This window comes from Cibotium barometz, chromosome 42, assembly GCF_041138505.1.
Source record: "Cibotium barometz isolate CiBa-2024 chromosome 42, ASM4113850v1, whole genome shotgun sequence".
Lineage (NCBI taxonomy): Eukaryota > Viridiplantae > Streptophyta > Polypodiopsida > Cyatheales > Cibotiaceae > Cibotium > Cibotium barometz.
In genome coordinates, this window is record NC_141087.1 from 16,813,397 (window position 1) to 16,829,343 (window position 15,947).

Consider the following 15,947-nt stretch of genomic DNA (forward strand, 5'->3'; position numbering starts at 1 on the left):
GGATTGTACTTTCAACCATGCATGAGAGAAATCAAGATCATGTTCATATGTATCACACATAGCATCAAAAGAATGAATATCAAGAATGAAAATATTAGCAAAGGAAGGATGTCTACTTAATGCATCAGCTATAACATTTTCTTTACTTGCTTGATATTGAATGAGAGGATGAAAACGTTGAATAAATGGTGCTCATTTAGTATGACGATCAGAAATCACATTTTTGGGGTCTACTCTTATACCTTCGGTAGAGACAATATGACCTAGATATTCAATTTTGTTCTGAAAGAAGAAACTTTTTTTAGGATTGGTATACAATTGGTTTTCTTTCAAAAGTCTCAAAACAAGCGCTAAATGCTGATTGTGTTGTCCTTCATTTTGACTGAGTACAAGATATCATCGAAGAAATAATGACATAATGTTGGTATTTCAAGAATATGTGATTCATCATTCTACTTAATGTACTAGGTGCGTTTGTTAGACCGAATGACATTACAAGAAATTCATAGGGTCCTGTTTGTGTGCGGAAAACAATTTTATATACATGAGAAGCATGCGTACGAACTTGATGATATCCAGATTTCATGTCGCACCACGAAGCTTATCTAATAAATCGTCCACACGAGGAATACGATATTTGCTTTTTAGAATAATCTTATTCAATGCCCTAAAGTCTATGCACATGCGATAGGATTTATTCTTTTTCTGTACTAAAAGGACTAGGATGCGAAAGGGTGAACTGCTAGGTCGAATAAGGCTATGGTCCAAGAGTTCTTCTATTTTCCCCCGTGAATTTCTTTTTGTTGAATTTGGTTTTGTCTATAAGGGCCTCTATGAGGCGGTTGACCACGAGGAATGAGCTCAATAGTATGATCCTCATGGTGAGAGGCAAGTAGGCTTGGTGGTAATTCATCGGCAAAAGAATCTTTAAATTGATCGAGAAAAGCTTGCTGACTAGGTGACAATTTGTGCTTAGTTGCTTCAATTTTTAGGGATTCGTGCATACATCCACCCTGGCCATTTCTTTGCTCTCCTTTGCTCACACATTCTTGGATCACACCTCTGACCTATAGGCGACTCTTTTCATGTGCTGGCCGCCTAGACCTGCCTATATAGATCAACGTTGCCTGAAATCATGCTTGGGAGTATTGTTGATACCTCGATGGCCCCCAACAAGAGAATCATGGGTATCATGAAGAAGTGCCTATCTTTTCTCTTTGAGAATGCATAGTGGGTTCTTGTAAAACAACCAGCCATCTTGGATGGAGTAATGACCCAGTTTTGAACTAAGGGCCAAACTGTGTGGAGTCTCGAACTCTACTAAATCCGCATATTGTGCTTTCATGCTAGTGGTAGCAGTGCTTGAAAGCACTTCTTCCAGTTGTATATAAGTGCTTTTAAGCACTACTACCAGCCCCTTTTTCATTGAATATGGAGATTTAATGGTAAATTATTTTTAAAATGTTTCTATTTTGTGTTTCAAGGAAGAGTTCATGCTTGTAATGCAAAGTTGTTGGGATTGGTGCAGAGGAATTCCAGGCTGATGGGACTGAGATAAAGCGTGAACAGTCACTCGTGTATTGTGATAAGCAATTGCCTTTGGATCACCACAACGTACCTGATGAAATTGATGCAAATTCTAGGACTGACAGTTCCACAAATGTTCTATTAATGCTCGTGGGGCTGCCGGGTTGCGGAAAAAGCACCTTCTGTATCAGATTGCTGCAAAGTCATTCTTCAAAGTGGAGTCATATATGTCAGGTCCCTTCAAATTGCTGTCTTCAATGTCTTGATTTTCAGCAGACAAACTAAGATTTTAGTGGTTCATATTATGTGCCCATTGGCTCTGTGTCTGCATGTGTGAGATGATGTAATTGATCATTTTACTGGTTAGAAACTGTAAAGGGTAAGAAAGGGAGGTCAAATTATGCATGGAGGTGAAGGTAGTGATTGAGAAAGGGAATTTAAGTGATTAAAGAAAGGGAGGCTAATGTAGTTATGGCTTGGTGTGGAATATATCTTAGTTCTGGGGTCTTACTTTGCAATGAGAATAGTGTCAGCAAGAGTGCACTTTGGAGCGTAGGTTTTCAAACACTGTAAGCAAGTACGAGTTGTTCACATCAAAATGACATTGCTGGCCTTGTGTGCAGAAGTGCCAGCAGTACAATGCTACAATGATAAATTATGAGGGGATCAAAGTGGATCCTCGACATCTAGGACTAGGCTCTCCACGTCCATTGCCTGTGGAGGGGCACTCTTGTATCTCCAAGGGATCTCTCAGATGAAGCTGACGGGTGGAGCGTCCCCCCAGATCAGTGGGTCTTGGACATCAGCCCATTGCATGTGGATCACTTTATCTAAGGAGACACCCAAGAGGCGTGGTGGCACCTGTGGCACATGGGCTGTTGGTGTGTGCTGCTTGGTCCATTGAGTAGGGGCATCTGGGTCAGATCTCTCTTGTGGTCGTCAGTGGGGGCCTTGGATGAAAGAAACTTGTGATGGGGGGCTGTAAGGTATCTGGGGTCTGCATCTGTGCCTTGCTGCATAGCTGATCTCTGTGGTGACGCAGCTCCAGCAAGTAGAGCCCCAGGCATTGCTGTAGGCCTATGTACGATGGTGTGGGCAGCAAAGAAACACTCATACTGATCATGTTTTATCCTCCTCATGGATGTAGTACAAGGCCTCATGGGTGCTCTGGGTAAGGCGCTAGCGGGTCTGCCTGAGCTGGGGCTCCTCCTGCTCACAGGTATGATGTCTGGTCACCTCGGGGGTTGTCGGGGCAAAAAACTGTGTGAGGACTCTCTGTGATGTGTCCCGTCTTGGTCTCTGTGCCCTGAATAGTTTATCTTTGTGGGGTGATGCATCTCCAGCAGAAATAGGCCTAGGCAACAGTGATCCTCGTAATCCATCACCTTGGAGAGTGGGCCAAATCCCTCCCTGAATAGGCAATGGTATTGGCCCCGAATCTCATAGTGTATGGGGCATCTGCAGATACAGTGCTCCTCTGTCTCTACCTCCCCAGTGGTACACAAACGACAGATCCTCTAATCCTCCTGTATGCCCTCATATCTCCCTGTCTCTATCCTCAATGAGTGTGATGAGACTCAGATATGGCCAATTGCCATTCTTGTGACATGTGACATGTGTCTTTGTAGGTAGTGTGGCCACTGTATGAATCCATCTGGCGTGAGCTTGAGAAAATGCTCAGTGTAGAACCGAGATTTGATGGGTAGCTCCTGAGGGTCTAGCCATCTAATACGGATGTCTAATTGAGTGAGGTCTGAGCGGATGAGGCAGTTGATCTCCTGGTGCGTGAGGGGCAAGAGGGGGGCGTCAAGGCTACATTGGAGAGGTGGTAGACCATCAATGCTTAGGGAGTGTGAGGTGAACCATCTCGTGGCACGAGCACACCATGAACAAACTGCTCCCTGTGTCTCTAGTCTCATCGAGGACTCTAGGGGTAAAATCTAGGGAGGCGCTCTCTCCTAGTGCGTATACCTGGTGTAAGTATATCATTGTCTAGAAAAGGGCATCCACTACTAAGGGGGCAGCTTCAAACTCTGCTCTGATGATCTCATGTGGTACCGATGCTTTTCTTTGGATCATTCTGGACAACATCAAGATCTGTATCTGTCACAAATGAGCGTGTGGGTATACAGAATTTAACACTTAAATCACCAAATTACCAACTCTGATCACTGCCATGTCCCACATAACACAGCCATACATCTCTATCAAAAGTACATGGCAATTGATTATACAATTTGGAAATACTGAAAAGTAATGACACAACACTAGGGATCAGAAGATGGGCTGCCCCCCCAACCCCCCCCCAACCCCCCCCCCCCCCCCCTCCCCGCGGAAGGATTTGTGTTGCCTTAAGGAAGTAAGAATTTCACAAGTACATGAAACAGGTGGCCTGGCCCAGCCATACACCACCGTCTCTTCCAAAATAACTGTGCATCAAAACAATTCACAAATGCTATACTTTTCCACAAGTAGACTAGCTACAAATTAGCAATATGGTGTCCCAACACCCTTCTCCAAGATTGCCCAGCAATCTCGAAGAGAATGGAAGCCAGCTTTCTGTAAATGTAACCCAGCTACAATAAGATCAACCACCTAGTGGGAGAATGGAAGCCAGCTTTGTGTAAATGTAACCCAGCTACAATAAGATCAACCACCTAGTGGCTGACAAATCAGCCTTTGGAAAGTGCCCAGCACGTCCCAAGGGTTCTCCCACGCGAAATTAGCAGCAACCGGAACCAAAATGATTCTTCCTGTCACATGCACTCTGCACTGTAGTGCATGGTGACATGATGGCTCATCATTAGTGCAACACTATCCAGCAGTAGAATCCTTTAGGATTTGATATTTGTCATACGCCGTGATCCCACTGTAATCCTCGGTCCAAGATATGTCAAGCACGGGCTACGTAGGTCATTCCTCAGCCTTAGAGAGTCAGTCAGTCAGTCAAAGTCCCTTAACCCACTTGGAGAGAATCATTCATGGAACCAAGTTACAGTTGTCTAGTGCATCATATCCACAAATAGACGGCCAGACAGAAATCTATAACTAGTTGGCCTTTGATGTTCTCAAGTCATACTGCCACGACCAACAGTCCAAATAGGAACATTATCTTCCATTGGTCCAAGCCATCTTGAACGATAGTCATTCATCCAATGTTGGATGGACTCTGTATGAGGCAATCTTTGGTTGCTGTTTCTCTTCTATTTTGACGAGAATGGTCTCTTCATCTCTTGAGACTAACAAAACGATGGAAGCATTTTCCGAAATCATTGAGTCAGTTAAAGACCGCTTGACCAAAGCCCAAGAAGCTTATAACAGACATGCAAATAAGTCTAGACGAGATGTCCACTTGAAGAATTGGGATTGGGTCTATTTGCGTATCATGAAACAGAGATTGAAACAAGTGGGCAAACGCTGTTCTAAGCGGACCCTTTTCTATAGTTAAAAGGATAAGTGATGTCTCCATGAAGTTGAAGTTGTCTAACAGTTGGACGATGCATGATGTTTTTCATGTTTCTTGGCTAAAACCATATGTTGACCAGAAGTGTTTGATGTTTCAGATAAACAGCCACCAAACGTGGTAGACGAATCAGAAGTCATTGAGCCTGAGCAGATCCTTCTTCATTGTTGGAAGCATGGTTCCGATTAAAGACTTTGTCAGTTCTATACGAAGTTCCGAGATCGAGGTACCCACGAGCTAGATGAAGAGTTCTGTCACCATTTGGTCCCTCCACCAGTCTTGATTAGCGTTTCAGACGTTGGGCGGAACCAAGGTGTGAACGGGGATTTTTCATAGAAAAAAGCTAGAGCACTTTATTGGGATGGTTTGGCCTGAAAGATGACCTTGCAGCATAAGCACCATGAGATTTTATCATTAAAGTGACTTAATATATTTGTAAGTCAATGTTTTCACATGAAGGGCTGCTCATATTATTGTTTTGGGCGTGGACAAGTGGACAAAAGAATGCGCCTAGATGAAACTTGGGCACCAAGCCAGGAAAAGTATAAAAGTTGATATTTTTGGGCCAAAACTTGGAGTACAAGCCAAGGAAAGCATAAAGTTGATATTTTGGGCAAAGTCCAGCTATTTTGGGAAAAAGAGGAAAAGCAAGGCAAATTTGGCCTATTGGTTTTTTGAAAAGGGGCTGGCTCTTTCTCTCTTCTTGCCATGGGCATCCTTTTGGAGGCTTCTCTCTGCTGGCCGACTACAGTTCACCCTCTCTCTTCTCTCTTGCGCTGGCCGCACAGCATATCTGGGATTGTTTCATCTCGCTGACTTGCTCCATGACTTCTACTAGGCTGGTCGACTTCTTCCAGGCCTCCCATAGTGTTGGTCGACTTCTTCTAGGGCAGCCACATGGCTGGTCGCTTTCTCTCGGAGCTTAACATGGTTGGTCCAGACTGTTTTGGGACTGTTTCGGGACTGTTTTGGGCTGATTTGAGAGCTCTTTTGGTGCTGATTTTATGGCTCTGTTTTGGGGCTGATTTGGCACGAAATTCGGGGCTGTTTTGGGCTCCGTACCGGCCTGTTTTATTGACAGTTTATGAGCTGATTATGGGACTATTTTGAGACAGTTTATCAAATGGACTTTGGTGCTGTGTTTGTATCTTGGCACGAGATAGTTTACGTGTGCAAGATTTGTGCCGAGGCTTTGTGGAAAATCCGGTGTTATGTGCACCCGCACCTTGGTATCTTGTAAAAGCTTCTCTATCTATAAAGTTGTTCCTACAGGGGGCCGGCCGTTCTAGCTCAGTGCTGTGTTATTGTATTGTTTATGGTTCTTCCACTGTGCTATCATGCTCTGTGTTTGGTATTTGAAGTGTTGGTCTATTATTATTGTCGTACCGGGTTCCCGCTATTTGTGACAAGTTCTTTCAAGAGTACCCCCAGTTGTTGGTGGACCACTTGGAAGCCATGAACCTGCCACCAAGCTAAGCAAGAGGAATGTCACGTGCACTCTGCATTGTAGTGCACGGTGACAAGATGGCTCATCATTAGTGCAACACTATCCAACGGTAGAACCTGTTGGGATTTGATATTTGTTCAAAGTCCCTTAACCCACTCGGAGAGAATCATTCATGCATATAGATGTCATAGAAGCCTTAGGGTTTGCATCAGGACATGTTTGCATTTTGCGTAGCATTTATCCCATATGCATTTAGACCACCTAGACCATTGCAGAAGCCTCAGAATATTATCTCGTATTTTTTTTCATATTTTATATTATTTATCTGGCATTTTTTCACATTATTATCACCATTATTCATTTAATGCAGGACATGAAGCAGTCGACCAGCCGACCTGATCATGGAGAGCATATAAATAGCATAGCTAGCATTTCATTCATATCATTCAGCCATAAGTGTTCAAGCGCTTCATCCTTCAGCACAAGGAGCATTAACGCTTGGACCATTCAGCATAGCAACAACAAAACGCAACATCAATCAGCATAGCACCTTGCGTTTTCAGCATTCATATACTCATCGTTTTGCTACAGCTCTTCCGGTGAAGGTAAAATGCATGCATTCAATCATTTTCAGCATTCATTCACAGCCTAGAAACAGTCCCAATCAGCCCATATCTCAGGCTCAGATTTGCAGCCTTCCTACATTCCATTGGAAGAGTGCATAGGCTTGAGATCGGTCATCATTGGTGCTTCTACAACCGTGTACAGTTCAGCCCGACTCTTGGTCTTTCAGAGATCTTGCGTTTGGCTTATCTACAGTCCAAAGTCAATCCAAAGTCATTCTCTTCAAACTTAATAAAGCAAATACTCCCAGCAATAGGAGGGGGCCCTTCAGTGGATAATTTGGGACCCAATACGGTGTACAGTTTTAGCTCTCTCCCTCTAATCTCTTAAAGTTTGAAGTTCTAAAAGTGGATTGCTAAAGACTCGCGAAACTTAGGATAAGGAAGACTTAATGAGACCTGTGTGACAGGATCCTTCATTACGCATAATTCTGCTTCATGTTACACTTCCACAGCTTCAATCTTTGGAAAAAGTCTTCTTTTTTTGCAAGCTTGAATGGAGAACTTCCGTTCTGAAAATCAGAATTCAGCCAGCTTCTTAGTGTTTTTGGAGGGAGGAAACACTAAAATATGGTTGGGAAAATAGTCTGGAACAGGTGCATTGGGTAGAGAGATGCACAAAGGCCAATTAGTGTGCTGAAATGGGGCTGAAAATCAGTATTTATAGAGCTGAAATCAGCCTAGAAGGAGGCGCCTAGAAGATAGAGGACGAAGAGTGTTGCTCATGAAAAATTGTGGTAGAGACTCGAGAGTGATTTGTGCATGACTTTTGGATCAACAAGAGTGCCTGCAAGGAAAAGAGCAACTTGAGCAGATAAAACTTGTGGAAAGGCTGAAAAGCTTACTTTGCATACTTTTCTTTTGAGTTAACTAACTTCCTTTGGAGAAAAGTGAGCTTGTATGATTTACTTTTGAGAAAAGTGAGCTTGCATGTAGCCAGAAAAGCTTGCATGTTGCATGCATGGGGGTTTCTGGCTATGCATGTCACATGCATGGGAGTTTCTAACTATGCATGTCACATGCATGGGGGTTCTTGGCCATGCATGTCGTATGCATGTCGCATGCATGAAGGTTTCTCATCATGGAGAAGAAGATCACCAACCATAAATAACTGAACTGCCATGCATGCATGGAGATAGAAAACCCGAATAAGAGTGGGTTGCCTTCAAATATCAACTATTCCTGTATAAATCCATCGTTACAAATTAACTGAAGACAGATTATGCAGCATACTAGCCCATGGGTGCAATCCAAGCATCCCCAGATCCATGAGCTTCTCATGCAATGAAATTCAAGCATTGTCCAAGCAAACAAAACAGTAGACACAAATAAAAATAAGCCATGCACACAAATGCATGCATTTAAACACATTTTTTGGAAGAAACCCCATCTATTTACATGTACTTGAAATTTACAAAGCTATGACATTTGGATCTCCAAGATCCATCAAATGTCCATGGCATTATGTATTGCATTTGTTTCTCCAAGATCCATCAAATGCCTAACATGTTTCTTTGTAGCCAAGATCTCGTAGATACAGTTGGCATACACATATATGGGAAGCTTAACCATAAACATACCATGGCTACATGTAGTGTCCAACACCTATGTCCATGGATAATGGAGAATTAAGAATATGAATCCCGAGAAATTAGGGAGTAGTTAGAGTATCCTCTCAAAATTTTGCGAGTCTTTTTGCCCTAAATCTAGTCCCCAAAAAGCTATCCCATAAGATATTGTGGGAGTGACCAAGGTATCAAAGAGCCACATCTTTGTGCGGTTCCTGGAAGTGGGCATGGGAGACTCTTAACTATGAGGCACCACCACTGTGTCTCCTTCAAGCTATGAAAGTCAGAGGGAATCTGGGGTTTTAACCCAACTCCTACTGAACATATTCTAGCTGTTGCTAGAACCATACGATCAGGAGTATCATAGGTAAACTCGACCATAGAGATGTACCTCTTCAGGTAAAATGGTCGCTTAGAGCTGTATGCACAAAGCATAACCTCCAAAACCTGATCCCACCCTCTCCATTTGCCCCATCGAACTGAGGATGATTAAAAGAAACAAGTCTGTTGAATCTCCGGATGACATGCTATAGGAGCATCATGACAATCATAAGAGATCTCTCCCCTAATCCCAGCATAATCCGGCGCAGAGACTCTTATCATCCTGGAACAATAACCGGTTCCAAATAAAAGTACTGACTATCTCCCACTGTATGAGGTGGAATGATTTCTGAGTCCTAGTCAAAAACAATGGAGCTCCCCGCCTGGACCTATTGTTAATACCGAATGAGATGCCCATTGGCCCACCATAGCCCTCTCAAGGAATCATATAAGTCAAACTAGGTAAAAGATTCACCCACCCAATCCTAGCAATCCATCCAAATCACCTTTTTGATTTCCTTGTCAAGTCTTACATAACTGTGTCTACCGTAGGGTACCTATCCTCCATAAGGATAGGACATAGCAAGGTTAGAAAATATACACCCCCTCCAGAAACTCTACATGCTGTAGATCCTAGCCTCCCATATCACTAGGATGTACACCATATAAAATTTCCTTGAGATATTTAAAGCTAGTCCGAGTGATCAATCCTTTCCCAACTAAGTCTCGGTGCACTACACCTCCACCCTAAGCCCTCTTACAAGTAAAGCATTGGAATAACTGTGAAATAATTCACACGTCCACCATCCGACAAGTCTCGTCCAATAGGGAAATATACCATGTGATCTGTTCCAATCCTAAGATATTCCGACTATTGTTAGGCAATCTCTTCCTCCCCAAGCTGGCTTATCCTCAAAGGCTAAGTCCTTGGGATCCAAACAATTCTATGATCAACCAACTGTCCAGCTAGAAGACCACAATTCTATGATCAACCAACCGTCCAACTAGAAGACCACAATTCACTCAGGAGAGAAAACATCTGCAAAAGCGCACATTGATGCTTCCTAAACCAGTGTCCCCCAATCATTTAAGCTAACCGTTATAAACCACAACTAACATTAGATGAAATGGTACCAACACATTTAAACACTTCATAACAAATATACATTATATCACGAAGTCTTGCTGAGTTACACCACAAAATCTTCCTCTAAAATACTATAGCATCTTCCATCACAAAGGACAAAACATAACCCTTTCAATCACATGGACGCATAACTCTTAACTATATATCAATCACTAAGACACTTGCCTGTTCCAGATCTAAGTCCCATTGCAAGGTTCATACAATACACGTGATCACTTAGGTGCATCTTCACTCCCAGCTTTTGCACAAGTTTGGCATCAATGAAGTTGTGAGTGCGAGTCGCGACCAAGGTCAAAAAGGATGTGCACAGTCTCCCCTAACACTGACTTATACATACGTATCAAGTCGTAGGACCGAAGATTGCTATGCTAAAAACACATTCCATGCAAGTACTCTTGACCTAAACTAATAATATCTACGGAAGAACTTGAGGGTTACTTGTGACTTCGGTCAAACGAGCCGCCTTGGTCTTCGCCTTTGGACAACTCACCTTTATATGGCCCTTCTGACCGCAAGAGAAACACCTGTCCTCCCTAATGTTCCGGAGGATCTGATGATGCTTCTAATCTTTCTTCGGATTGGGTTCGCTTGAAGACTGGGTTTGGTCTTGTGGATCCTTCTCAGACTTGAACTTTCGTTTACGCCTGGAATCCTGCTTAGAGGTTCCTGTGCTTTGAGGCTTCTTAGAGACGTTCTTCTACATCTGGCCGGCCATTATCTCCTCATAAATCCTAGCATACCGAATGGCATCCTTGAGTGTCTTGCTAGCAGCTATATCTTGGAGCTTGTGTTCCCCTGCCAATCCATGGATAAAAACCCACACAATGTTGTGGCATCCGTGTGTGCCACTCAGGATTGCAACTCTCTGAATCTTTGCAAATACGTGTCGAAAGACAGGTTCTAAGTCTGTAAACTTGGCCACTATATCAAACTCATCCTCCGCCTGGAGGAACTCATTGCGAAACACAGTCTCAAAATCCGCCCAAGTACTTGGTTTATTTCGGAGTTCTCTCCACCATGTCAAGGCTTTCCCCTTCATAGTTCCCCTTTAGGAGACCCCTAACCATCTGAAGCTTCCGGGAGCGGGTGAAACTCAAAGTGTATGTTCCGGCGGTTGAGCCAAGAGTCAACCACCTCCTCGGTCCTCTCCTTTTTCTCACCCAAAAAAACCTCATGTGTGAATGAAGGAGCCAGTGATGCGGTCCCACAGGAGCTGTTGCACCAATCACCGCTCTCTAAACTACAACCATCTGATCCCGGAAAAGCTGTATCTCTTTGCGGAACTCTGCTTGGAGTTCAGCCATCTGCTCCTCAAAGTAAGTTTTCTCAACCCCCTCGACCACCTCCAGGTGTTCCCCCGACCCATGAGGACAATCTTCCTCATGGTCGGAACATTATCATTAAAGTGAAGTAATGCCACCATGGTAAAGGGAGAAGAAAGGTCTGCTGCTGCAAGATATTGTGTGACCGATTCTGAAATTTCAGAAAAGTTGGGGAAAATACAAGTTTGACGCGAGAAACTGGCTGCAAATTCTCGCAAGACGGGCTCCCCTCAGTCGATTTTGTAACGGGCTGAATACAAGGGACCCAAAGGCCTTCCCTTTTATGGCTTTAAAAAAACACCCAAGTGCGGGCTCCCTTCTGTTGTTTTCATAACAGGCTGAATACAAGGGACCCTTCTGTTGTTTTCATAACGGGCTCTCTCTCTCTCTCTATGTGCTGACCAACTACTGTCTAACTGCTCTGCACACGTGCGCCAGCCTGTCCAGCATGCGTCAGGCCCTGTATGGCCTGGTCTACAGCCCTGGCCACTGAATCTTTGCTGGCCTGTCTGGCTGCTGTCCTTTTGCTGGGCTGCTGTTGGCGCCTGGTTCAGAACATATCCAATCATGTTAGACAGCTGCCTGCAGCTGCCTGCTGCTGACAGAATCTACACATGATGCTCTTTTTCCTAGATGTCTAGCTGCTAGTTGACAACCCATGCAACATCATGTACACCATGACAACAGTCATAAACTGCAGCTCTAACAAGAGAAGAAAAGCCTAGGGTTACAGTCCTAGAACCAGGGGTTTCCCGGGACAATCCCGCCTGCACGCATGCGTACAAATTTCCCCTGTGTCCCCCCTCTCTTAGAATCCACATGCACCTCACCTTGCCAACAAAATCTGAAAAAGCACCTACTTCTGGCAGATTCAAAACGCAGATATGGTGACTAAGAGATACTTGGCTTAGGCAACCTTGAAAAAAACACGACGACGCGCCAACCTTGATTTTTCCCCGCCTTTGTGATTAGGTTTGCTCTGATACCAACTGTGAGATCCCTCTAGGATTCAACCTAATACATACGCACAAACAAGGTTCAAGAGCAAGTAGACTGCAGAAAATAAACAGCACAAGAAACACAGAGAGATAGGTGTGTAAACTCTTCTCTATACACAAGATCCCGGAAAAACTGAATGAGAAAGTGGTGGGGGCTGAGGGGCTATATATACATCCCATAGAGGGCAGTCGGCCAGCAGAAAGAGTGCCCACGACTGAAGAAAAAGTCCCACGACTGCATAAATGCAGTCGGCCAGCATACAGATGCCCACGACTGATGAAAACCAGTCGGCCAGCAGCCCTGTAGCCCACGACTGATGAACATCCAGTCGGCCAGCACTGGAGTGCTCCTGGCATCATCTGGCAGCCCTCCCACCACTAGGAAAAATAGGAAAAAATACGGGGAGTGTGGAAAAATGATAAAACACCTCATAAGGGCGGGCACACCCACAACAAAGGCCTTGGTGTATACAAATAGACAGGAGATGACTTCTAACACCCCCTCTCAGCTCCTGGCTGTGAAACCAACCCAAGGGAGCTGGAGTGCCGCCTGAGCGTAGCCTGAGGTAGAGACTTCGTGAAGAGGTCCGCCGCATTGTCCTCCGTCGAACAATAAAGTAGCAAGGTGTCACCAGCCAAGATCTTCTCACGTACAAAGTGATACTGTATCTCTATATGCTTGGTCCGGGCTTGGAAAATCGGGTTCCTAGCAATAGCTATACAACTCTGGTTATCGCACTGGATGACTGTGGGCTCCCTCTGTGGAAACCCAATCTCGCCTAGCAGCCTCCGCAGCCATACAACCTCACAAGCAGCACCACAAGCAGCCCGATACTCTGCCTCTGTCGAAGAAAGGGCAATAGTTGGCTGCCTCTTGCTGCTCCAAGAAACTGCTCCTGAGCCGAGGGTAAAACTGTATCCTGAAGTAGATCTCCTCGTGTCTGGATCTCCTCCCCAATCTGAGTCACTCCAACCTTGGAGCTTGACTCCATTCCCTCCTGTGTAAAAGAGTCCCAGATCCTTCGTACTCTGCAGATACCGCAAGATCCGCAATCCTGCGTCCCAATGAGACTTCAATGGCGTCTGCATAAAAGAGCTCAACAGCCCCACGGAGAAGCTCAAGTCCAATCTGGTGTTTAGCAACCAGATCAATGAACCAACCAACTTCCGGTACTGCGAGGCTCACAAGGATCTGTAACAGTTAACTTCGTGTTCGGGTCCATCGGCGAAGTAATAGGCTTGCAGTTCTCCATCCCAAAGGCCTCAAGCAACTCATGAACATACCGCTGCTGAGAGACGAAAAACCCCCTCTGGGTCTGCCAGATCTCCAAACCCAAGAAGAAGTGGAGTAAGCCTAAGTCGGTCATCTCAAACTCCTTTGACAAGGCAGCCTTCGTCACTCCAATGTGCTCCACATGACCGCCGGTGAGAATGAGATCATCCACATAAAGGATGATAAGTGTGACCATGCCGCGTTCCCGAAAGAGATACAGGTTCGGATCTGCAATCGATCTCTGAAATCCAGTCCGAATAAAGAAGGAATCAATCTTCTGATTCCAAGCCCTGGGAGCCTGCTTAAGACCATACAAGGCCTTACGTAACCTGTAAACCATACCTTCCGATCCTGGAACAATAAAGCCTGGAGGCTGCTCAACGTACACCTCCTCCTGCAGGTCACCATTAAGGAACGCAGATTTTACATCCATTTGGTACACGGGCCACCTCTGAGAAGAGGCAAGGGCAAGAACGGTCCGAATCGTGGACATCCGCGCTGTCGGTGCAAAGGTATCCTCGTAGTCGATGCCTGGCCGCTGAGCATAACCTTTAGCCACAAGCCTGGCTTTGTGTTTGTCCACCGACCCATCAGACGCGTATTTGGTCTTAAAGACCCATTTGACACCAATGACTGACCGCTTCGACGGCCTCGGTACCAACTCCCAAGTGTTGTTCTTCTCGATGGCATCAAGTTCCACCTGCATGGCTTTCCTCCAAGTATCCTGTGAAAGGGCTTCCTTTACGGAAGTAGGCTCTTTGTCCCGCATGATACGAGACATCAAGGCATAGTTCACCTGAAGAAGCTCCGCCGTGTTGCTTTTATCTTGGACTCGATGTGATCTTCGAGGGCCGTCCTCTGTGGTCCACTCGGAGGGTAGCTCCGTGACACCTGACTCCCGAAGGGTGTCTAACAACCACCTAGGTACTCGAACAGATTGTGGAGCCTCCTGTGGTCGCGGGGGCTCAACTCCAGCTGCGGGCTCAACCTCCTGTGATGACTGAGGTGGATCAACTGGAGTAGTAGACTGGGAATCATCATCAGACTCCTCTGGATCTCCAAGAAGTGGCGGCTCCTCGACAGTGGATGGTGGAACATGCTCGTCAAAGACCACATCCCGGCTGACAACAATCTCGTTCCTCTCTGGATCATACAACCTGTATCCCTTGGAAAGAGAGTTATACCCCACAAAAACCAGCTTGTGGGACTTGGAGTCAAGCTTCCCCCTCTGCTTCTTCGGAATATGTACATACGCGTCACTCCCAAAGACACGGAAGTGCGAGACATCGGGTTTCCTGCCAAAATATGCCTCAAATGGAGTCATATGGGGTACAGAAGTCGTCGGAGGGCGGTTAATGGTATGGACAGCCGTTGCCACAGCCTCACCCCAAAGTGGACGAGGAAGATCACGATGCTCCAGCATGGTCCTCGCCATCTCCACCACAGTCCTGTTCTTACGTTCAACAACTCCATTCTCCGAAGGCGATCCGGTATTGGCCAATTCCCTTTTGATGCCATGATCTGCACAAAACCTGAAAAATACAGTCGAGGAGAATTCACCTCCTTTGTCAGCCCTGAGAGTCTTGACCTGAAATCCAGACTCTTTCTCCACCATCACGTGCCAATCCTCGAACCGAGCAAAAGCCTGGTCCTTCTGGGAGGTCCACACAAGTCAGTGTGAATCAACTCCAATGGTTTCGAAGCCCGCCTGGAAGCCTGCTTCGGAAAGGATTCCCTGTGCTGCTTACCACGTATGCAAGAACTGCAGCGTCCTTGCCTATTACCAACATCTGGCAAGCCAACCACCATCTGGTCCCGGAAGGCGTGCCGCAAAGCATCCACATTTAAGTGGCCAAAACGAAAGTGCCACAAATCTCCGACCTGAGAGCCTGTCAATGAGGAGAGTGCAGAGAGCTTGTAGATGCCATTCTCCACACCGCCTTCCCAAACAACTTTGCCTGTCTCACGGTCCCTTAGAGCAACTGAATGCTCCTCAAATTCCACCCGAAAGCCAGTCTTGCATACCTCATGCACTGACAAAAGATGAAAACCCAGAGCAGGGACATAAAGAACACGGGAAGCATGCTTGCCCCCCTTGCCGTCGGGAATAATCTCCATCCGGCCCTCACTATGTATCGGAATAGTGGAGTTATCGCCAATAAAGATACGACTTGACTGCCGTTTCAGATCCAAAAAGAAGTCACGGGATGGAGTCATGTGCCTGGAAGCACCACTGTCGAGAATCCATTCCCGGGTAT

At 45.5% G+C, this 15,947-nt stretch overlaps 1 protein-coding gene across 4 annotated transcripts in view; it reads left to right on the forward strand.

The window, feature by feature from the left end:
- Positions 1 to 15,947, forward strand: part of LOC147614222 (transcription factor bHLH140-like) — a 54,704-nt gene that overhangs the window by 21,258 nt on the left and 17,499 nt on the right. For 2 of the 4 annotated variants that reach the window (XR_015263092.1, XM_086780768.1), the window contains exon 2: positions 1,529 to 1,761. Coding sequence is in view for 1 of the 4 variants with exons in the window: in XM_086780768.1 (XP_086636894.1) it covers positions 1,529 to 1,761 (233 nt within the window). In the remaining 3 variants the exon portion in view is untranslated. The remainder of the gene's footprint in view (positions 1 to 1,528; positions 1,762 to 15,947) is intronic. The other 2 variants (XR_015263093.1, XM_086780769.1) reach the window with 1 other exon arrangement.